Here is a 22,258-nt window from a genome sequence, read left to right on the forward strand (position 1 = left end):
TTAGGAACCCCAGCGCCGAGCCGGGAACTAGATCCCTGACCCCAAGGAAGTGCCGCTTCGTGTGCAGAGCCCTCTGATAGCGACGCTCCAACATCCTTTTCTCGCCCACTGTCCCCAGCCCCCTACCCCACTTCTGTCCTGCTCCATTCTCCTATGCTCCCCTCTCCCAATTCACTCACCACTCCTAACCAGTAGGCCCTGGAGGAAGGGAGAGTGAGATCCAGTTCTGCCTGGAAGTTAAGAGCTGGTGGTACCCAGCCCTGCGCAAAGGTGGGAGAGGCGGGTCAGACTGCCCTCTTGGACTAAGCAGCTGGCCTCAGTCACTGAAGGACAGACATGTAAAGAACCAATGGTTCCTGGGGATACAGGAGAAAGGAAGGAAGGGGATGGGAGTGGGGGACACCAACCCAGGGACAAGGGAACAGCAAGTGAACTGAAATCAATGGAGAGAAGGGCATAGGATGCCAAGTAGGACTTAATCAAGGATAATGTAGCAGCGAGGAATTACTAAACCCGAATGCAGGCTGAACATACGGTGGGGTCAAGAGGAAAGTGAAAGGAAATAGAGGAAAGAACCAGGAGGCAAAGGACATTTATAGAGGTCTAAATACAGGCATGTACATAGCATATATACTTGAGTATAAGTAAAATTTTGAAATTTTTAGTTTGAAGATTTTGAGTTGGCTTATACTCGAGTGTATATGGTATATAACGAGAGGGGAATAGAACTATGTACACATATCTATATGCTAAGAATGAAGGTTGCAGATGGACATCGGGCCTTGACTCAAGTACTCCCTCAACACAAGAACACTTTGTTCTATTAACCTGGCATTCCATGATGCTCACCTTCCCGACACAATCGATCGCTGAGGATAAAGTGGGTGCATAAGCAAATGTGGTGAAGAAAGCTGATGGTTCCCAGCTATCAAAAGAGATAGCGTCTGGGGTCTTAAAGGCTTGAAGATAAACAAGTGGCCATCTAGTTCAGAAGCAACAAAGCCCACATGGAAGAAGCACACCAACCTGTGTGATCACGAGTGTCGATGGGATCAGGTGTCAGGCATCTAAGACTTAGAACAAAATCATACCCAATGTGAATGTGGGAGTAGCGGATGGAGTAGAGACCCAATGCCCATCTGTGGACAATTGGACATCCCCCTTCAGAAGGGTCACAGAGAAGAGATGAGCCAGTTAGGGTACAGTATAGCACCGATGAAACACACAACTTTCCTCTAGTTCTTTGGTGCTTCCTTCCCCCCACTATCATGACCTCAACTCTACCTTACAAATTGGATTAGACCAGAACATGCACACTGCTATAGATAAGAGCCTGAAACACAGGGAATCCAGTATAGATAAACCCCTCAGATCCAACAATGAGAACGAGATACCAGGAGGATTAGGGGAGGGTGAGGAGAGAAAGGGGAAATTGATCACAAGGATCAACCTATACCCCTCTCCCAGAGGGATGAATAACGGGAAAGTGTGTGTGGGGCAACGGAGGATGATGTAAGATACGAAAATAATAATCTATAACTTATCAAGGGTTCATGAGGGAGGGTGGGCAGGGGAGGGAGGGGGAAGAAATTGGGAGCTGATATCAGGGGCTCAAGTGGGAAGAGAATGCTTTGAAAATGATGATGGCAGCATATGTGCAAATGTGCTTGACACACTGGATTAATGTATGGATTGTGATAAGACATGTAAGAGCCCCCAGTAAAAGTTTTTTTTTAAGAAAAGAAGGAAAGACAGAGGTGGTGTTTTTCAGAGAGCAAGGCCCAGAGCTCGGCTGGCTCTGAAGGACGAGTGGGGTCTGGCTGGGCGTGGAAGAGGGAGCAGGGATGGGTTTCCAGTGATGAAGGAGGGGTCTTGTCTTCACTCAGGACAGTCCCCGGGTTGGATGGAGGTGGAAAATGAAGAGCCAGCCTGACCCCAAATAATGTTTGCCTTCCAGACAGGCCTCCCTGCCCACACCGCCAGGCCCCCGTTTCCAGGATGCCACAGGTGGCTCAGGTGCGGGAACTCTTCCACGAGGAAGCCCAGCAGGTAGGCAGGGGTGGGGTAGGGACCTGTGTGCAAGGTGGGCTGAGCAGCCAGGGAGATGGATGGGAACGTTTCAGTGTATTGTGTAGAGAAGACTAATTACCATGGAAGCGTGTGTCGGTATTCCATTGTGATCAAGAAAGTATGACCAGGAGTCTTGAAAAACTTTGAAAATGGAAATAAGGGATAAAGTAAAAAATATAAGCTAGTTCTCCATGTGATAGATACCGTCAAGTTCAAGAAACATTTGTAAGCAATGATAGCAGCCTTTGGTCCATCCCCTGAGGGTCCTGGGAACTTAACGGCAGTGCCATCTTTGGCATAACAGTATGAAAAAAAAAAAAAAAGGTGTCCTTGAAAAGTTTTTAAGAATTGTTTTTGTTAAATGCTATCAAGCCCCTTCTAGCGACCCCATACCACAGAATGAAACTGCCAGGTCCCACTCTGTCCTCACAATTGTTCTTAATTTTGAGCCAAGTGGCGCAGCCACTGTGTCAATACATCTTGTTGAGGGCCTTCCTCTTTCTCGCTGCTCCTCGACTTTACCCAGCATGACGTCTTTCCCCAGGGACTGGTCTCTCCTGACAACATGTCCAAAGTATGTGAGGTGAAGTGGCTCCATCCTTCGCTTCTAAGGAGCATCCTGGCTGTCCTTCCAAGACAGATCGATGTGCGTGCTTCTGACAGCCGACGGCACTTTCTGTGTTCTTCCCTCGTGAGAGTCCCACGAGCCCTGTGGTGCTGTTGGCTAAACATGGGATGGCTAACTGCAAGGCCGGAGGGTCAAGCCCCCTAGTCAGGCCAAGGAGAAAGCCGAGGCTGAGTGCGCCCATACGTAGATAGAAAGCCTTAGAAACTGTAGAATTGCGATGAGTTGGATTAGGTTCAGTGACAGTGGATTTGTTTTTGGTGTTTTTCTTAAGATTAGGAAAACAAAAATATGTCAGAAGAACCAACCAAGGACCAGAAAGTGGATGCCTAACGAGTTGCCATGGAACTCACCCAAGGGCCCTTGTCTGATGAGAGGAAAGAGCGGGATTGCTGAGGTGGAGGACCATTTTGTGAAGCTCTCCTGGGCTTCTGTTTGCTAAAGCTTTGGCTTCTTTTCTCAACACCCTTTCCTACTCAGTCCAGAAAGTCAACAAGCAAAATGCCGTGCGCATCCTAAAAGCCTGCGGCCGTGGCCTTGCTCTTGACCGGTCTTTTGCTCTGAAGGGATCACCTCTCCTTCCCTGTGGCCAGGGCTTTGATTGTGCTTTGTCTTCAGGGTTGTGCTGCTCAGACCCTGTCTCATCTGCTGCAATTCCTCCAAGAAGTGCCTCAGGGTCTTGAGCCCCTTTGTTTACAGTTTCCATGGAAACTCTTCTCGTATGCAGATGATCTGGGCAGCACACCCTTGAGCAGAGGGTAAGTGTGCGTGAGAATGGTGTAAGGTGAATCGGAGGTGACTTTGGTGTGTTGCCTATTTGCTTCTCCTGTTTAACCGCCGGTCCTGTTCCGCTCAGGCACACACATGATTCATTCAGTGCCTCGCAAATTGATGGGGATGATGTGCTGCTGTTTCTTGCTTCTTCATCTTCAGCATCGTCTGGTCCCTTCTTAAACCTGGTGTTCATTTGTGATTTCCCAATTTCATATGGGCCTTATCGCTGTAAATTTTTCATCAAGCGTCAATGATCTCACCGTTTTTTCCACCTGAGATTCACCATAAATTTGATGTTTGTCATTCAGTTTTAGCAAAATCGGCGTTGCCGTCCTAGGGGCTCTTTTCAAAGGAATGCCTTATCCTCCTTGACCCCTCAAACTAGGTCTTGTTCAGCTATGTTATAACCAAAATAATGAGTTTATTTTGGTGCCAGGGATATTTGAAATTGATGCATAGTTGTTTTTCCATAATGTACATCTCCCATGAACTCTTACAAGCCCTTTCTTCATAGCGCCAACTCTTAACCATGTGTCCAGAAACCTTCTTTCACAGCATTTGTACGGAATTTGAGCCCTGCACTCCTCCACTCGGTAATGAACGGGAAGTCTTCCATGCGCAATCAGGGAGAGGACTCAGCTAATTACACTTCTTTTACTATTGACTCCGACCAGTTTACGCACTCCTATGTACTGAAGCAAGCTGTGTGTCTAGATTTCCTGGTATCTGCAGGGCTGTCTTTTTCTTTCCCTCGTTTTTTGTCCCTTCAAGGGTCATTAGGGAGCCCTGGATGCGTAATGGTTGTAATGAGTTGAGCTGCTAACTGAAGGTCAGCAGTTCAAAACCGCCAGCCACTCATGGAAAAAGATGGGGCTTTCTACTCCGGCAAAGGGTTACAGTCTCAGACACACAGGGGCAGCTCTACCCTGTCCTATAGGGTCGCGGTGAGTCAGAATCGACTCGTTGGCAGCGAGGGGCTCTTTTTGGTTTGATTGGTTTGTTTTAAGGGTCATTAGTGATAGTAACTATGTACTGTGTAGGTAAGAAATGGAAGTGACTCCAGAAATAGAGAAGGAGCCCTTAGAATTAAAAATGTTACTCAAGCGTTTATCAGAAAACTACTGAGCCCAGAAGCCGCTGCTGCTGCTCATTCAGCCTTGAGGGTGTCAGTGTGCCTTGGATTTCCTTCAGGCTTAGTTGAGGGGACCAGGAGGCCTTCTCTCTACTAGAAAAGGGGAACCCACCCCCCAGGAGAGAGAACCACCTCCAGAGAACTGACCAAACGTGTGGGTGTGTCATCTCCCTCTTCCTCAATCCTGCTGCTCTGATGGAGCCTGGGGCAGCTCCCAGACGATGGCCGGGGTCCTTCTTCAGGCCTGTGGCTCAGCTTCCAGTCAAATAAGGACCGGTCTGTGAGGGGGACAGTGTCACCTGGGAGTCGCCACGCGAGAGCAAAAGGGCAGCATTTCCCAGGACAAGCTGCAGAAGGCCAGCGGAGTCGGAATGGAGCAGGAGCAGAGCAAGGCACACGTGGGAAGGACGCTGCACAGGGCGCCATGAAGCCGTGTGTGTGTGTGTGTGTGTGTGTGTGTGTGTGTGTGTGTGTGTGTGTGCTGCTGGAGGGAATCCAATCTGTTCTCTCCATTTGCATCCAAATCACAAAAAAAGGAAAGGAAAAGAGAAGGCATTAGTAGAACAACCCCAGAAAGGTCCAGGTCTTTGTCTTTGACCCTGTGGATGGATGTGAAGGGTCTTGATGATGCCATGAGTCGCACATTGGGTTCCTGAATGCAAGGTCAGCGGTTAGAAACCACTAAGCAGGAAGCCAAGCCTTTCTACTCCCGTCCAAAGGGACAGTCTTGGAAACTCACAGGGCCGGTTCTACTCTGTCCCCTAGGGATGCTAAGGGTCCAAATCCACTCAATGATACAAGTGAGTTATTTTTATATTTTAGTGAAAATAAACGTATGTAACCTGTCTCCTGTCTATCTATCTATCTATCTATCTATCTATCTATCTATCTATCTATCTATCTATCTATCTATCTATCTATCTATCTATCTATCTATCTATCTATCTATCTATCATCTGTCTATCTATCTGAGATAGATTTGAAACCCACCTTGCCTTGTCTCAGCCTCCTGCCCTCCCCATTATGTAATGGAGGCATGAGTGACCCAGGAGGGGCTAGAGGTGACCAATCCATTGAGGATACTATCCAGACCTAGGTTAAACTGGGCATGGAATTTTTCTGGAGTGTGTGTGTGTGTGCATGTGTGTGTGCATGCTCACAGGCGTGTGTGAAGACCCACTGAACTTCTAGCAGGCCTGTGTCTCGTTCTCAGAGCCCCGACTACAGACTCTACGACAGTGTGGTGAGTTATAGTGCACTGGAACCTGGAACATAAGTTCTAGTTTCCAAACATGCCGTTGGACATGCCAGGCCCTGGGCAGGTTGTTCCCGGGCTTCCGGTCCTTGTGTCCGTGACTCTGAGGGGTGGGGTGACATGGCTGATCCTCAGGGTTTGGGAGGGTTTACAGTAAGATGCCCTCGGTGGCAGGGGCTGGCTGAGTGCCTGCCACCTGGAGAGCACTGCTTGGAGCGTGTGTTCAGGGGCTGGCTGAAGCGATGTCCGTGGGAAGCCCCCGGGGTGAGGACTTTGTGGAACCCAGGCAGGACCTCTAACAAGAAGCTGTGCTAGAGCAGCAAGCGGTTCTCAACCTGTGGGTCGTGACCCCTTGGGGGGGGGGGTGTCAAACAACCCGTTCACAGAGGTCGCCCGATTCATAATTGTAGTTATGAAGTCACAACGAAAATAATTTTACGGTTGGAGGGGGGTCACCACAACATGAGGAACTATATGAAAGGGCGCGTCGCGGCATGAGGAAGGCTGAGAACCAGTGTGCTAGAGGGTGCTGAATGTCAGGCTGCAGAGTCCGGATTCCGTGCTTGTCTCGGCCAGATTCTGAGCAGAAGAGGATGCGGCAGGCATGGTGCCTTAGGAGAGGATTTGGTTGGCAGGAGAAAGGAGGGTAGCGTGAGAGACGGCAGGAGGACCTGCCCCGTGTGGTTCGCAGGCCAGCAGCATCGGGTGCTTGCAGCGTGGAGAGCGGGAGGATGCCGTTCAGCCAGCAGGCATTTATTGAGTGTCTCTTCTTGCCAGGAGGGCCTGCCACCGCTGCTGCTCCTGCAGATAGTCAGTCAAATCAACCTGACTGGACCAGAAACCTCTCCGTTCCGGAGGAAGAGAGCATGCCTCGGCTAACCTGCGGCTTTTCTCTTCCTCTCATCGGGATGGGTGATCTAAAGGGAAACCTTAAAAGGGAAGCGTGCCAGGCTACCACTTGGGGACCCGAAGCAGCAGCGTGATTCACTCTTCCTTTTCCTTCAGCTTTCCTCCTGAGACTTGAGCTTCTGGGGGCAAGTCCGTGGGGACCCTTCCCTCGGAGCTCTGTGGGTCAACTGTGACTTGCCTGCCCAGAGCATCCCAGAAACAAGCCGAGTTTGGACCCAGGGGGCAGGTGCTCATCAGCAACCTGTCACCTGGCCAAGTCTGAGAGGAGGTGTTTCCAGGCCTCTGAGGCCTGCTCTGTCCCAGGGTGTGCCCCTCCTCTGGGCCTGCTCCTGGTCTCTGTGGGCAGCGGCCAGCACAGCCCGCCTCCCTGTCCCCTGTCTTTTTGTGGCTCTGCCATCGCCTCCCTTGCTCTGGTCCCACCTTTGCCCCTAAGTTCAGTGGCGGGGTCTTCGGTGCAGTTCCCTTGCTTAGCTTGTCAGGAAACAGCCCAGAGGTGCCAAGGCTGTGCGGCCAAAGCCCATGCAGAGGGGGCAGCGCTAGGTTCGTGCCAAGCCTGTGCACTTGGAACAGGATCTGAGTTTTAGGTTAGGATATAATTTTGAGCACTAGCGTTAGGCTCCAATGGGGAGGCGGGGGGGGGGGCGGCTTTAATTTTCTGTATCCTCATTAGTCTGTGGTCTACCATTAAGAACAGACTTGTGTTTTCTCCTAGCATCTTTCCCAAACGGTTGTACCATCTTCGAAAGGCCAATATGCAAAGTAAACTCTGGCAGCCAGACTCCGGTTGCGTGCTTCCTGGGAAGGGAACGGAGTGCAGCTCCCGGGAAGGAAAGGGACTGTGAGGCCAGACGGTCATGTCACCGACCCTCCTGACACAGTTCAGGAAAAGGGCTCAGTGCGGCTGGGGGGTGGGAGGAGCAGAGCTCAAGTCCTGACAGGCCTCCCTGCTCCACCCCTCCCTCTCCCGCAAAGGAAGGCCCAGGATTTGTTGGACATGATGTTTACACAGAGTTTTGTTTGTTTTTAGTGAGGGTGGCTCTCTTTAAGGAAAAAAGAGATATTACAAATATGAAAAAGATAACATTACAAATATGAAATTTTGGAGGGCTTTGACACTTCCATTTCTAGCTTTCCTGTAAAAAACCATTCTGGTTCCTGAACACAAACCACTTTTGGAGGCTGCCGAGCCCGCAGGACAGAGGAGAAGATATGGCAGCGCTCTGTCTCGGAACCAGGATGGGTGGTGGTTGCTGTCGTTGGGTGCCATCAAGTTGGTTCCCAACCGTGGTGACCCTCTGCACGACAGAAGGAAACCCTGCCTGACCCTCTCCAATGGTCCCATGCCCGAGCCCATGGAAGGCAGCCCCTGGGTCACCGCATCTCACTGATAGCCTTTCTCTCTTTGGCTGCCCTTCGGCTTTGTCAACCGCGATGTGCTTCTCCAGGGATTGGCTTCTCCTGATCATGTGTCCCAGGTGTGCCAGATGATGCCTTGCCCTCCTTCCCTCCGAGGAGCACGCTGACCTTACCTCCTCCAGTACCCCCTTTTGGTACTTCCAATGTTCTTCTCCGGCACCGCAGTTCAAATGCTTGGGAGCTTCTCTGGTCTTCTTTATTCATTGTCCAACTCCCACATGCACGCGACGCAATGGAGGAGAATCCCATGGCTCCGGACAGAGGCACCTTAGTTCTTAAACTCGTACTTTGCAATACGCTGAACAGGCCTTGAGCAGCAGGTTTACCTCGTGCAGTGTGTCTTTTAATCTCTGGACTGCTGCTTCCATGAGCATCGGTTGTGGAGCCAAGCAAGACACGGTCCTTGACAACCTCCACCTTTTCTCCATTTATCATGAAGTTACCTTATGGTCCAGTGGTGAGGATTTGGGGATTTTTTGTTTTCATGACATTAGTGAAGGCTGCAATCCTTGATCTTCATCAGCAGATGCTCACTCTTATCAAGCAAGACCATGCCAGCTGCACATCACAGGTTGCTGATAAACCTTCCTCCCATCCTCGTGTCAAGTTCTTCATATCATTCAGTTCCTCTTAATTATTTGCTTGGCATGCAATTTTATAAGTATGGTGAGAGAATACAACCTGGAAGTGCACCTTTTCTGATTTTAAACCAGGCAGCAGTCTCTTGTTCCGTTCCCACAACTGCCTCTTGATCCATGAACAAGTTCTGCATGAGCACAATCCCATTCTTCGCAAGGTTATCCATCATTTAGTGAAGTCCACACTGCTGAAGGCCTGGGCACAGCCAGTGAAACACAAGTAGACATCGCTCAGGTGTTCTCTGCTTTGAGTCAAGAGCCATCTGACATCAGCAATGATAACCCATCTTCTGAATTAGGCCTGGGCCTCTGGCAGTTCCCTGTCAAAGTTCTGCCGCAACGATTGTTGCCTGGTCTTTAGCCAAATGTTGCTTCCATGTGATATCAATGATATTGTTCTTTCTGTTGGGGCACCTTTCTTTGGAATGGATACTAATAAAAAGGGTCTCTTCCAGTCAACTGGCCAGGTAGCCGTCTTCCAAAGTTTCTTGTATAGATGAGTGAGTGCTTCGTCAGCTGTTTTAAACATTTCCCTCAGTGTCCCATCAGTTCCTAGAGCCTTGTCTTTGGCTAATGCTTTCCTTCTTCAACACCACTGGCGGTTGCTCATGTGCTTCCTCCCGAATTGGCGGACTGTCGACTAGTTCTTTTGGTGCAGTGACTGGTCATTCCATCGTCTTTTGATGCTTCCAGTGTCGTGCAGTATTTTCCCCATGGAGTCTTTCAATATTGCACTTCCAGGCTTGAATTTTTTTAAAGATACGCTCAGTCTGTCCTTTCTTTTTGGCTTTCTAACTCTGGGTCTCTGCACATTTCATTATAATATTCGACTTTATCTTCCTGTGCCGCTCTTTCAAAATTCTCTTTTCAGCTCTTTAGCTTCATCAGTTCTTCCATTTGCTTGGGCAGATTGGGTGACCTCAGAACTTCATACTGCCTTAGAGTTCATTACCCTGTGTCCAGACATAGGAAAAAATGAAATCTTTGCCTTCATTTAATAGATTCTTGTTTGCAAGGAGATTCCTAGATGGAGTTTTAATAATGCTTCAATTGTATTCTTATGATTTGGGTAACCTGCCACGAGGCGGTGCTTAGGGAGCCCTACTGGGTCAGTAGTTGGATCCCACCAGCCGCTTCACTGGAGAAAAATGAGGCTTTTCTGTTCCCATCACTATTTACTATCTTGGGGACTCACAGGGGCAGTTCTCCTCTGTCCTCAGTGTCTCTATGAGTCGAATGGGTTAGTGGCAGTGAGTTTAGGTGTAGTAATTGTGTGTTAGGCAGGGTGGGTCACCAACAGTCAGTAGCTCGGGAGCTTAATAAAGCAGGCCCAGATGGGGTATTGAATGCAAGCAACGCAAGGCGACAGGATCCACCAGCCTCAGGCTCAAGCGATGTTCGCACCAGCAGCGTGGTGAAGCAGGTCTCAAAGGAGCCTTAAGCTCTAGCAACACGATCCATGGGTTGGTTGAATCCACCGGTAGGGCAGCTCACAGGTTGAGGCAGACAACTTGCCAAAGCAGCAGCACATTCCAGCATCCTCTGATTACCAGAGGGGGGGGGGGGAGAGTGTAGGGGTGAAGGGAGGCCTTGCAGAGCCATTTATCTCTTTGCCCTCCAATCAAATTGTGACCTGATTAATCCCACATGTTCCTATTGGCCAGATTGGCACAATAGACCTACCTATCACAGTGATACTTGGATTGGTCTGGCGGTGTTGAACAGCCTGGTTTTCTATGAGTGGCTGAGTTTTAGCTTACTTTTGCATTTACCTTATACTTTTTCTGAGCAAAATCTCTCTCTTCAGTATAAGCTTAAACACTGATGCCGTGAAGAAAATGGTCTAACATGGATTGTGGTGATGACGCACACCCTTTAAAAAAATATATTTCAACCACTCGATTTTATGGTATGTGAAATTTACTTGTCAATGAAACCTTAAAAACCAAAGACGAAGCACTGCCGCGAAGTGGCATACAATCCATTCAGACTCGTTGTGACCTCCTGTGACGGAGCAGAACCCCCCACAGCGTTTGCTTGGCTCATCTGCTCCATGGGGGAAGAGTCCCAGGTGCTTCTCCTGCTGAGGCCCTGGTGGAATTGGAGCCACAAACCTTGCCCTCGGTAGTCAGGCGCTAAGGCTTGTGCCACCAGGACCACCAGGCTAGTTCTGTGTTCCTAAGACAAACATGAAGTTGTGCTAAAAAACCCCAGACCTCACACACGTTGCTGCTGTTCTCAGATGCCCCGAGCCTGCTCCGACCCGCAGCAGCCCTCTGTGCAGCAGGACGAAACACTGCTGGTCCCGCCCCGCCTTCCCACTGTTCTGTCCAAGCCCCTTGCTGCAGCCCCTGTGCCATCTATCTTGTTGAGGGTCTTCCTCTTAGCCACTGCCCTTCCACTTTACCAGACGCGGTGTCCTCCGGCGACGGGTCCCTCCTGGGACCATGTCTGAAACACACAAGGCCCAGTCTCGCCAGCCTGGCCTCTGAGGAGCATTCTGGCTGTACTTCTTCCAAGACAGATCTGTTGGTTCTTTTGGCCACCTACCGTGTTTTCAATATATTCTTCACCAACACACACACACCTAGGCCTTGTTACTCACCAACCCAGTGGTTGCACATGTACCTGCTCCCCCAAATCTGTCTGTCACCCTAGAATCGGTGCGTGTAGCACTTTCACCGTCGGCTGTGGGCAGGTGCAGAGTCATCCAACACACACGTTTCCAGCTCCCAAAAGGGAACCAGGTGATGTGCTCCCTGTTTTTGTTCCACCTGTGTGTGCGTGTACGCTTTTCGTTGGTGAGTTCACTGCCTCCAGTGGCCTCCAGCTGTACTGCTGAGCGTCTGTCTGTCCTGTGTTCCTACGCACAGGAGGCTGGGATGTGCCAGAAAGAGGCATGCCTCGGGACAGCCTTCGTGTGGGCGGGAGGCAGAGTGCAGCACGGATGAGTCAACCAGAGACCGGATGTCATTAGCCACTGTCACATGCACACTGCCCCGTCCAGCACCATCCCCAGGATTGGTTGCGCATCAAGCTATTGCAATCCATAGGCTTTTAGGCCTTCGGTCTGCAGGCCTTTATTCCGAGCTTGTCCTGGTCTGGAAGCCCTGCTGAAACCCGCTCAGCTGTGGAGCAAACCGCCCCCTCCCCCAACCTTCTCCCTCCCCGTCGTGACGGGCAGCTGGTGGCTACAAATGAAGTCCCTTGGCTGGAACGTAAATCTGGATCTTCCACGTCAAAAACCAAGACCTAACTCCCTGCCCTCAGGCCAATGCTGCTGACTCCTAGCGACCCGTAGGACAGGGTAGAACTGCCTCTTGAGTTTCTGAAACTGTCGCTCTGTACGGGAGTAGAAAGCCCCATTTTTCTCCCAATGAGAAACAGGATTTTGAACTGCTGACATTGAGGTTGGCTGCCCCTAAAGGTTCCCATTGACCTCCCGCACAGAAGGCGAACTGCCCATGACCCTCATGTATATTAATGAAGTGTCCTCTGCAGAGAGCGTCTTAGCCCCGTCACCAGTCGCCAGCTCAAAGTGCTTACCGATGAACTTGAAATAATGATCTGCTTCAACCCCATCCAAGCCCAAAACAGTCATGTCTGATTCATATGACAGACTTACTGTAACCCGAATCCTCGTGTTTACACAACTTAAAAAAGACCTAAAAAACAGCCCCTAGAAAGCCGCGATTCATTTTGAAGATGCGGATATCACAATTTCAAGGCAGACATTGAGTTGGCAAAAGGCTTCACCACTTGCTTGTGTCCAGTTCTTTCAGGACATTGACAGTGAGGTGCCCCTGGCAGCCGTCTTGTGGTGTGTCCATCTGATGCTCTGGCTGGCTCAACTCAGGGAAGAAAAACATTCCTTATAAAAAAAATGTTTAAGAAGACATTTTTTCTTTAAAATTAGTTAGCATTTTCATTGCAGAAATTATACATGCATTCAGTAAAAATGTAGTCAGTCCAGCCTGAGAAAACATTGGACTCCCTGTAGTTTGCTGCTTCCTCTTGTGGTCGCCATGATATCTTTAGCTCATATGCTTACATCTTCGTTTAGCGTCTTGCTCGAGTTTTCAATCAGTTATCTGCTTGCCTGGTAGGAAAAGTAGGACATCAGCACACACGCTTCCTTCTGTTTCGGTTGGGTTATTAGCATTTGAACATCGTCGAGCTGGAGGGGATTTACGTTAGTCTGTAATGACAATGGCCATTGTCTTACCAGCTGGGGTTCGGCATCAAAAGTTCAAACGCACAGCAGAATTCACTGTCTGCGCCGGCGTGCCCAGGCGTGTGCGCGCGCCCAAGGATGACCAACTGGTAGGAATGGACGCCTGGAGAAGAAAGCGATAGGAAACCGTCACAGCTTGGCTTCTGGAGGGAGACTCTGCAGAACAACAAGATCCCAGTTTCCTTCATTCTGGGCATTTGCAGCCACTGCTGTTTCCTATAGCTGATGTCTCCCTCTTTGTGCGATTCTTTTATGTTTCCAGCGGCAGTCACTTTTCCATACGTGGCCCCGAGGGTGGCAAATACTCCTGCCTTCTCTAGCCTTTCACTGTGGGAGGCCAGACCAGTCGTCATACTTCGGAAGCAGCAGTTTATGTAACAGATTGAATGCAGAAGTGGTTATGAGAATCCAGCTGCTATTAAGCCAGGCTTTAAAAAGAATTGCAAACCGAACGACCATGCTTCTCTGTTTGAAATTTGTTTTAGAAACTAATTCTTCACGAGGTTGTGTTATTTGTGCTAACAGAGAGTGGGTTTATTAATGTTGTTTTAAAACGGATCTGTATTTTCCATTTCCATTCCCAATCATTTTTAAGAACGTAAAAATGTCCCGAGATCCGAAAGGGGGCCAACTGCTGCTCTCGGGATTTAACGCGCATCTTAAACCCTTCGCCGTGTACTTGGAGTGGCTGGCATGCCGCTTCATGTGAAACTAGAAACTCCATCCCCAGTCTCTGATGCTTTCAGTGCCTGGTGGTTTCCAGATACACTACAGAGCCTCCAAGGTGGCTCAGGCTGGCTCCCTGGGTTGGCTGGCTGTGAACTGGTGCTGCTCAGGTGCCTTTGACATGGTAGAGCTTGCCTGGGCCGCCTGGGGCTGCTCTGTCCGTTCCTTCTCCTTTGCCCTCTGGGCTCATCTCTGGGACTCCTCTGGATTTCCTTGGTTGTGTAGGAGGTAGGCAAGTGCCCCCGCTGGCTTCTTGGAAGGGATGCCAACATTGTTTTCTGAAGAAGTAGATTGTAGCCATTCATTCCTTCTGCTGACCTGCAGGTCAATAAGCACCTGTGCCACAGTGGGAATTAGGGGCGTCAGAGCGGATGAGGCTGTCTATTCCCCTAAGATTCACAGCCTCAGAAACGCCAAGGAGCGGTTCTACTCTGTCCTACAGGGGTACTAATAAGCATCTTGATGGACCCTGTGCCCGCGGGCCTTGGGTTTCATCTGTCCTCTGCGGGGAGGGTGCTCAGTTCTGTGAGGCTCCTCCTTGTCTTCAGTCCAGGTGGTCTTCCCTGTGGCAGCCTGTGGCCTGCAGGGAAAGTGTCCTTGTCCCCAGAAGGCTGACAAGGGCAAGATGACCATGACGTCATGGGTGAAGAGTGTTCTCATTTGTGACTGGTTCCGGAGGAAGAAGGAATTAGGGTGTCCAGTCATGGGGAGACGCCGAGCAAGCATACAGGAAGGAGTGGATTTACACTCTGGGGTCAAAGGGACTAACGCTGCTGGGAACACTCAGGTTTCTAGGCAATCAGACTCTGCCCCCTCCGTTGTTTGAATCCCAACACCCTCAGCTCCAGAGCCACTGTCAGTTCCAACGTCGGTCCAGGACCAGGGTACAGCTTCCTGAAGTCCTTGACTGTGGCTGCTCTGTTAGTGCAGCACGAGGGGTCCCCCTGGGGCTTGCTCTCAGCAGGCGTGTTTGTGGGGCAACTTTCTGGGCCGAGTGGCCGAGCAAGGGTTCCTCATGAGACACAAGAGCACCAAGTGAGAAGGGGGTGTGTGGGGGGCATATAGATCACATGCCTTCCTCTCCCACCCAGGTCCCCTGGAGAAATCCTCACCCACCGTTTAAACTATCCCAGAGGACTTAGTGCTTACCGAAAGCCCTCACACCCACCTTCTCGTGTCACCTTTGCAAAACCCATGCTGCAGTGGGTGGCTACCTGCCTTCTCCAAAGGCAGTGCAGGGGCTGTGGTTGGGCTGGTCCTTGGATGCCTCCTGGCTGCTGTGTGGTCCCTGTGTGAGGCTGAGGGAGAGCCCGGGGATGTTACATTAATAATGAAATGATGAGCATGTGTGTGTGTGTGTGTGTGTGTATGTGTGTGTGAGAGAGAAAGAGAGAGGGGGGGGGGAGAGAGAGAGAGAGATATCCAGGTAGGCCTTGTCTCCATGAGTGATCTTCAGGAGGATGGGGCAGGCCTTGTCTTGCTGTAACCCCTCTCCCTCCCACCCTCACCACCCCACCCCTACCCCCACCCCCACCCCCTGAGTGGGCAGAGGCAGCACTTCTTCCCTGGCTTCTTGTCCTCCAGGTGCCAGAAGAGAGGTGTCACCTGATATTTCAGGTGTGTTTGCTAACGCTTGCTGGAGACCGGCGGCTGGCATTAGGCCCACAGCTCCTGGGCAGTGCCTCTGGCATCACCCCTGGCACAACTCTTTCCTGCTCAGCTCAGCCTGTGGGATTGGACAGCACAGTAGCTCCTAGTCTGGGCAAGGTCCAGGTGCAGTTCCCCAGCCAGTCTAGCCCCCTGCTCCTGATGAAACCCCAAATGCACCACCATCGAGCGGATGCCGACTCACAGCGACCCTGTAGGACAGGGTAGAACTGCCCCAGTGGGTTTCCGAGACGGCAACAGTTGATGGGGGTGGACAAGCCCTGTCTTTCCCCCATGGGGAAGCTGGTGGTTTCAAATGGCTGAGCAGCAGCCATTATGCCACCAGAGCTCGTGTTAGAGTGTCTTTATCCACAGCGAAGACTTCACCCTCAGAATTGAAGTGTCCATCCGTCGGTCGGGGGTCTCCAGGCAAGAGTGCAGTGCAGACCCCTAGGCTCAGAGGGACACGGGTCTGGGGAGGGAAAGGTGTAACTCTGGCAGTAGGGAGAGTGAAGGTGGGACCCTGAGGGACGAACCCCACTTTCTTTGTGTCCTGAGTCTTTGGGCCCCTGGATCCTGGGAAGCCTGGCTTGGCCAGGCGGCAGGTCCCTGGCAGAGCATACTCTGTGGTACCCTTTCTGAAAGACCACTTTGCTCCCCACTGCTTGCTAAGTCTTTCTTTTCAGTTCCCATCTCTCCTTCCCAGGAGCCTCCCTGGTGTTATTGACTGCCCCTTCTCTGCCCCTCGATGCGTTATGTCTATGTAACACAACGTGGAACGGGAAACTTCTCATTATTTTGGAGTTGGTGATAAGGGCCCAGATCTGAGGGCAGCAAGGTTTTAAGAGAGTTATGGATGGTTGGGGAGAAAGGCAGGGCTTTCTACACCCATAAAGAATTACAGGCTCCATAGGAACGAGGGAGGCAGAGAGGAGACCCAGGCCCATCTGTAGACAATGGGACATCCCCTCACAGAAGGGTCACACGGAAGGAATGAGCCAGACAGGGTGCAATATAGCACTGACGAAACATACAACATTCCTCTAGTTCTTTAATGCTTACCCCCCCCCCCCGCCCCACTCCCCTGCAACTATCATGACCCAGGTCTGTCTTAAAAATCTAGTTAGGCCAGAGTATGCACACTGGTACAGATAAGAGCTTTCGATACACAGAATCCAGGACAGATAAACCCCTCAGGATCAATAATGAGAGTAGTGATACCAAGAGGGTAAGGAGAAAGGGGGACCTGATTACAATGATCATCTTATAATATTCCCCCTCACCAAACAACAGAAACGTGGGTGAAGGGAGACAGCAGATGGCATAAGATATGAAAATAACAACAATTTATAATTTATCAAGGGTTCATGAGGGTAGGAGGGAGGGAGGGGAAAAAAAGAGGAGCTGATAGCAAGGGCTTAAGTAGAAAGAAAATGCTCTGAAAATGATGGCAGCATCTGTACAGATATGATGTACGGGTTGTTATAAGAGCTGTAAGAGCCCCCAACTCACTGGTTTAAAGAAAATAAGAATTCGAGGCTCCGAAACCCACGGGGCCGTTCTACCCTGTCCTTTGGACCCGCTGTGAGTCGGCATCGCTTGGATGGCAGCGAGTCTGGTTTTTGTTTATGTACAGTTGGGACCAGGCTTATTCCCTAGGCTTTAAAAGAATACAAACAACAGGCCCTACTGCCCCCAAACTATCACTGCACCTCCAGGCAACCAGAAGTGCCTGCAGAGCCAGGGACGGTGTGAGAGGGGCCCATCTACATATTTGAAGCAAGAGATGCTTCCTTCCCTTTGCCTAGAGGAGGGCGTTGGTCTGAGTCCCCAAGAAAACCACATTGGGAGTGCGGGGGAGATGACACTGCTTCTCCTGCAGACTCTCGGCCCTACCCCTCAGCCCGTCTGAAAGCAGGAACCTAGGAGAGAGCGGACAGGACACAGTGAGACGCGTGTGGGGGTGTCACCAGCTCTGACCATCTGTGTGGTGACCCCATGGAGTCAGTAGAGTAGTCACCGTTCAGGGGTGCGTCCCGAGCAGCAGCACAGGACAAGGCGCATCCTGCCAGGGTCTGGCTGGAGAAGTGAGGGGGCATGGAGCTGGCCTTGGCTCATGAGTGCTTGGGTGTCACTGGAAGAAGAATGTCCTGGAGATGCTGCCTCACCTCCTGGTTGTTCCGTTCCATGATGGCAGTGAGTTTGGTTTGGGTTTTGAGTTTGTTCCTCTAAATGTCTTGAGGCCCCTGCCCTAAGTATCCGTAAATAAGCCACCAAGCCTGTCACAAATCACGGGTCTTTTTTATCAGGATGGAGAGTTTCCTAAAGTCCTACCTGATCTGAAGTGCACTGACCAGACGTCCCACTTTTGGCGGGACAGTCCCAATTTTTAACAATTTTTCCCACGTCCCGCGGTGTTTTAAAAATGTCCCGATTTTTGGAAAGAATGCATGACAAGCTAGGGTATACGGTTTTCGGCTGCCATGTGGCTATTTCGCCAGGATGTGGGTTTTATCAATGGTGTCCCGCTGGTGTTCCGCTTTACCAATGTTAACATCTGCTCACCTTAATAAGGCACACCTACAGTCCCAGGGGAGCCACGCAGCAAGAGGCTTTCTGTACACGACTGGGTGGCTCATCCAGAGTCAGCAAAACAGCCTTCCGGGGTAATGGTGAAGGCTGGGTGAAAGAGAAAGTGCCCAGGGCCGCGAAGGGTGCTTTGTGGGTAAGGCGCACGCATTCACAATGGCCCATCGTCCAGAAAGTTACAACGTCATCCATGAGAGAGTTCCGGAAGATGGTGCTGAGTTAGGGCCCCTCCACCCCCTTTCCTCTTCCCATTCCCGGCTCTCCAAACAAGACCTTGACTCTTCCAGGTCTCCAAACTCTGCCAACCCAATTAGCAAGAAATGGACCCTGTCGTGTAAGAGCTTGAATGACTACCTGCACCTGTGCCCTTCCCCCAACCCTGTTCCCCTGCCAACCCGATAACAATGTAACTGCTAGCTGGGGATCCCGGAGGAGGCCGGACACCTGTGAGCAGGCCGGACACCTGTGAGCAGGCCGGACACCTGTGAGCAGGCCGGACACCTGTGAGCAGGCCGGACACCTGTGAGCAGGCTGGAGATCCCTGAGCAGGCTGGAGAGCCGGAGCAGGCCGGAGATCCTTGAACAGGCCGGAGACCCCTGAGCAGGCCAGAGATCCCTGAGCAGGCTGGAGAGCCAGAGCAGGTCAGAGAGACCTGTGAGCAGGCTGGAGAGCCGGAACAGGCCGGAGACCCCTGAGCAGGCCAGAGACCCCTGAGCAGGCCAGAGACCCCTGAGCAGGCCAGAGACCCCTTAGCAGGCCGGAGACCCCTGAGCAGGCCAGAGACCCCTGAGCAGGCCAGAGACCCCTGAGCAGGCCAGAGACCCCTTAGCAGGCCAGAGACCCCTGAGCAGGCTGGAGATCCGGAGCAGAGCTCTGGTCTTCCCTGGGCTGTGGATCCCGTGCTAAGTCAGTTTCTGAGGCCATCCTCAGCCGATGGCAGCAGAGTGGACAAACTGCCCACCCTCACATTCCCTTCCAACCCCAAACATCAGAAATACAGCCAACGTGACCCCAACCACCCCTAAAAGAATTACGTACAAATTGTTGATAATTTCTCTGTACTGATCCTCAAAACAACCAATACCAGTTCCCAAAGGGGGGGAGGGGAGTGTAAAAAAAGAAACAAAAGGCTTACATTTCAGGGTGAGAGGAACAGGTGAGCCGTAGGGAAGTGGGGTGCCAGGGAGGTGCGGAGGGTACAGTGTGTAAGGCTAAATTCAGACCCCGAGGTGGAGCCCGAGACCATCACAGACCCTCTCTCCAGTTCCAGGCTCCACCCTTGAGCACGGGGCAGGAGCTGCCAGCACCGCCCCAGGCTCTCTTGTCTTGCTGCTGACAGTCTCTGCTGGGATGGCTGTGCCTGAGAGCTAAGGCCCACAGCAGCCGTGCTAGGAAGTCCGCTGCCCGCAAAGACAGGAAGTCGGGGCGTTCCCTGATGTTTGACATTGGGATCCCGGAAAACAATCCCGGGAAACATTCATCAGGCAGTCCACTTGGTACCATTATGTATTAGTCCAGGTTGGCTAGAGAAACAAATCCAGGGTTACTCATGCATGTATAAGGCAGAGGTTTATATCAAAGAGCGATTGTACTTTACGAAATCATCCCAACCCACTCTGCGGATCAAGCCCGTAAGTTCAATATTAGCTCCTATGTCTGATACCAGTCTGTAAATTCCTCTTCAGACTCACGCAGCACACGCAAAAATGCAAATGCAGGAAGATCACAGCCTGGTGGGTGAAAGTCTTGTGGATCCAGTGGCGGTGGAAACATTTCAGCACTGGCGAGGGTCTCCACATGCCTCCTCCAGCTCTGAGTGCAGCTCTTCAACAGGAAGGTGAAAGAGACAAAGAGACAGACAGACAGACAGACAGAGAGGGGTGGGGGCTCTTCTGATGGCAGAATCGAGAGAGAGGAAGTTCCCAGAATCTTCTTGAGAAGGCCATTCTCACGAGGAGGGATCACCAGGCTGTGACCGGATTGACACGTTAGACTCCACCTCTCCATTCCCTTATCAGGTTGACATGACATTGTGTGACCACCACCCCTTGGTTCTAGGACAGGCATCGGTAGGTGACGCCTTAGCTCTGAGCAACAGTGGCTGTTTCTCAAATCTGTTGGCTTTCAGAAGGATCCTACTTTGTGACTTGTGAAAAAGGAGGAGCAGAAATAGAAGCAAAGAAGTTCCAGCTAGAACTGGAAACTCGTCAGTCGGGTCTTGCTGGAGATACCAAGAGTCCTCTGGCCCATCTGGCCCATGCGGCTTGGTTGATGTCCCTAATGACTTCATGAGGCCATGTCTTGATCTGTGTGTAGGACTCAAGAGGGCAGGAGAGAAGCTTAGATCCTCTCCTTTTGTTTGGACCACGTGTAGTTGCCTCCGTCATTGATACTACATCATACATGAGTCCACTGTTAGATTTTTTCCCCTCCGGTATTTGTCTTCTCCTTGTGTCTACAGATCATACTCATGAGTCACAGGTTCGTTGTACACAGTGATTCTTCGAAGGAGGCTTTCCCTCCTCCCTACCCACAACTGGCTGAGAGTCCCTACTGCCGGCTAGAGGCTGATGCATGGAAGACTACTGATGTCTGAACTTTGATGAATTGCTCAACAGAGAGCAGTCCACAGCCTGAGTTGTTACTGGTTTTGTTTAGAACAACTTTACTCTGTCAACATGTTATTGGTCTGTTGAGTGTTTGGTCCAGGCCTTTGCTAAAGTTCTGGAGGAGAAAGGCAGGGCTTTCTACTCCCATAAGCAGTTTCAGTCTTGGAACCTCACAGGGGCATTCTAGCCTGTCCTGCCAGGTCGCTATGAGTCAGCATGGACTCAATGGCCGTGAGTCTGCTGTTTTTGTTTCTGCCATTTTGCAATTGGAAACATGAACCAAGAAGTTGTGAAACCACTTATTAGCCTCTTAACCTAAGCAACTGGTGAAAGCTACTTCAGAATTTTAGGGTATTGGAATGGAAGGAGGATTAGAAACCATTGCTATCAGTCTACACTCAATCAGGAAAAGAGAAGCGCTCTGGGTCTTTCTAACCAAGGGGACTGAACTCAGCAAGGGACGACGGAGGTGCCAGAAGGGGGAAAGAGCCCACAGGGGAAGGAGAGGGTGGGCAAAGATTAGTCATTACCGAAGCTGGCCCCCCTCCTAGGACTGGAGGAACGGTGCCACCCAGAGCTCACAACCACTGTCTGGCCTGGAACCCAGAATGCAACCCTACTGGCCATGGCCACGGCCGCTCTCCCACGGTGGCTTCCTCTCCTGCTGGATGCTGGGGGAAAATGGCTGTCCCTTTCCTCCCACTCTGCCTCTCACCAGCCCCGCCCGTTGGCAGGTTCTAAGGGGAGACCTGCTGGCACAGGAGGCTGGGAGCTGTGGTCGAAGGCTTTCTGCCCCAGAGGAGCGAGGAACGTCTAGGGCAAGTGTGGAGCTGAGACAGCAGACACTGTGCTGCACAATCACCTTGTCCAGATTCCTTGTTTATCAACAAGACCAAGGCCGGGGGCGGTGTGGGGGGGGGCGGGAGGGCGCGGGGAAGGGTCAGGGTAAATGGCTGTGATCACATAGCTAGTGACCCAGCTAGGCTGGCTCTAAGCCAGGTGTGCAGATTCGCCGCTTTTTTCGCTTTCCACATTAGTTAGGATTGTTAAATTATAGGGTCAACAGTGATTCAGAAACCAGGTGTTTTAAAACATTCAGCAAAATTCCAGGTGAAAGTTACCTAACAGAATCAGCCATTGTAAAGTGCGTGTTTCAGGCGATGAGTAAGTTGGAAGTAACATGCAGCTACCAACTTTATTTAGTCCCCAAACATTTTATCACCTCCAAAGAAAGCTTCATACCTAAGGAACGGCCAGTCACTCGGTAGCCACCCACTGTTACCCACCCTAGGTGCTATACTAACGAAAAAACCACCACCCAACCAGCCAACCTCACTGCCGCCCAGGTGATGTTAACTCAGAGTGACCCAGCAAGGACCAGGGCGTGCTGCCCCTGTGGGTTTCTGAGACTGTCACTCTCTACGGGAGTGGAGAACCCCGTTGTCCTCCTGTGGCCTGCCTGGTGCTTTCCAGCTGCTGACCTTGTGGCGAGCAGTGAAGGCATGACCACGACTCCACTAGATGGGACACTCACAGGAAGAGCCTCATCTGTAAGAATGCAGCCACTCCACCTCTCAAGGCGCCATGTCCCCAGATGTGTTAGTCGGGGTAAACTAGGGACACAAATCCACAG

At 51.2% G+C, this 22,258-nt stretch overlaps 1 protein-coding gene across 1 annotated transcript in view; it reads left to right on the forward strand.

The window, feature by feature from the left end:
- The first annotated feature begins 1,998 nt into the window (after window positions 1-1,998).
- Window positions 1,999-22,258, forward strand: part of SLC12A8 (solute carrier family 12 member 8) — a 160,961-nt gene continuing 140,701 nt past the window's right edge. Inside the window, exon 1 of the mRNA XM_075557165.1 lies at window positions 1,999-2,049. Within this exon, the coding sequence (XP_075413280.1) occupies window positions 1,999-2,049 (51 nt within the window). The remainder of the gene's footprint in view (window positions 2,050-22,258) is intronic.

This window comes from Tenrec ecaudatus, chromosome 8 (genome assembly GCF_050624435.1).
Source record: "Tenrec ecaudatus isolate mTenEca1 chromosome 8, mTenEca1.hap1, whole genome shotgun sequence".
In the NCBI taxonomy this organism is placed as follows: Eukaryota; Metazoa; Chordata; class Mammalia; order Afrosoricida; family Tenrecidae; genus Tenrec; species Tenrec ecaudatus.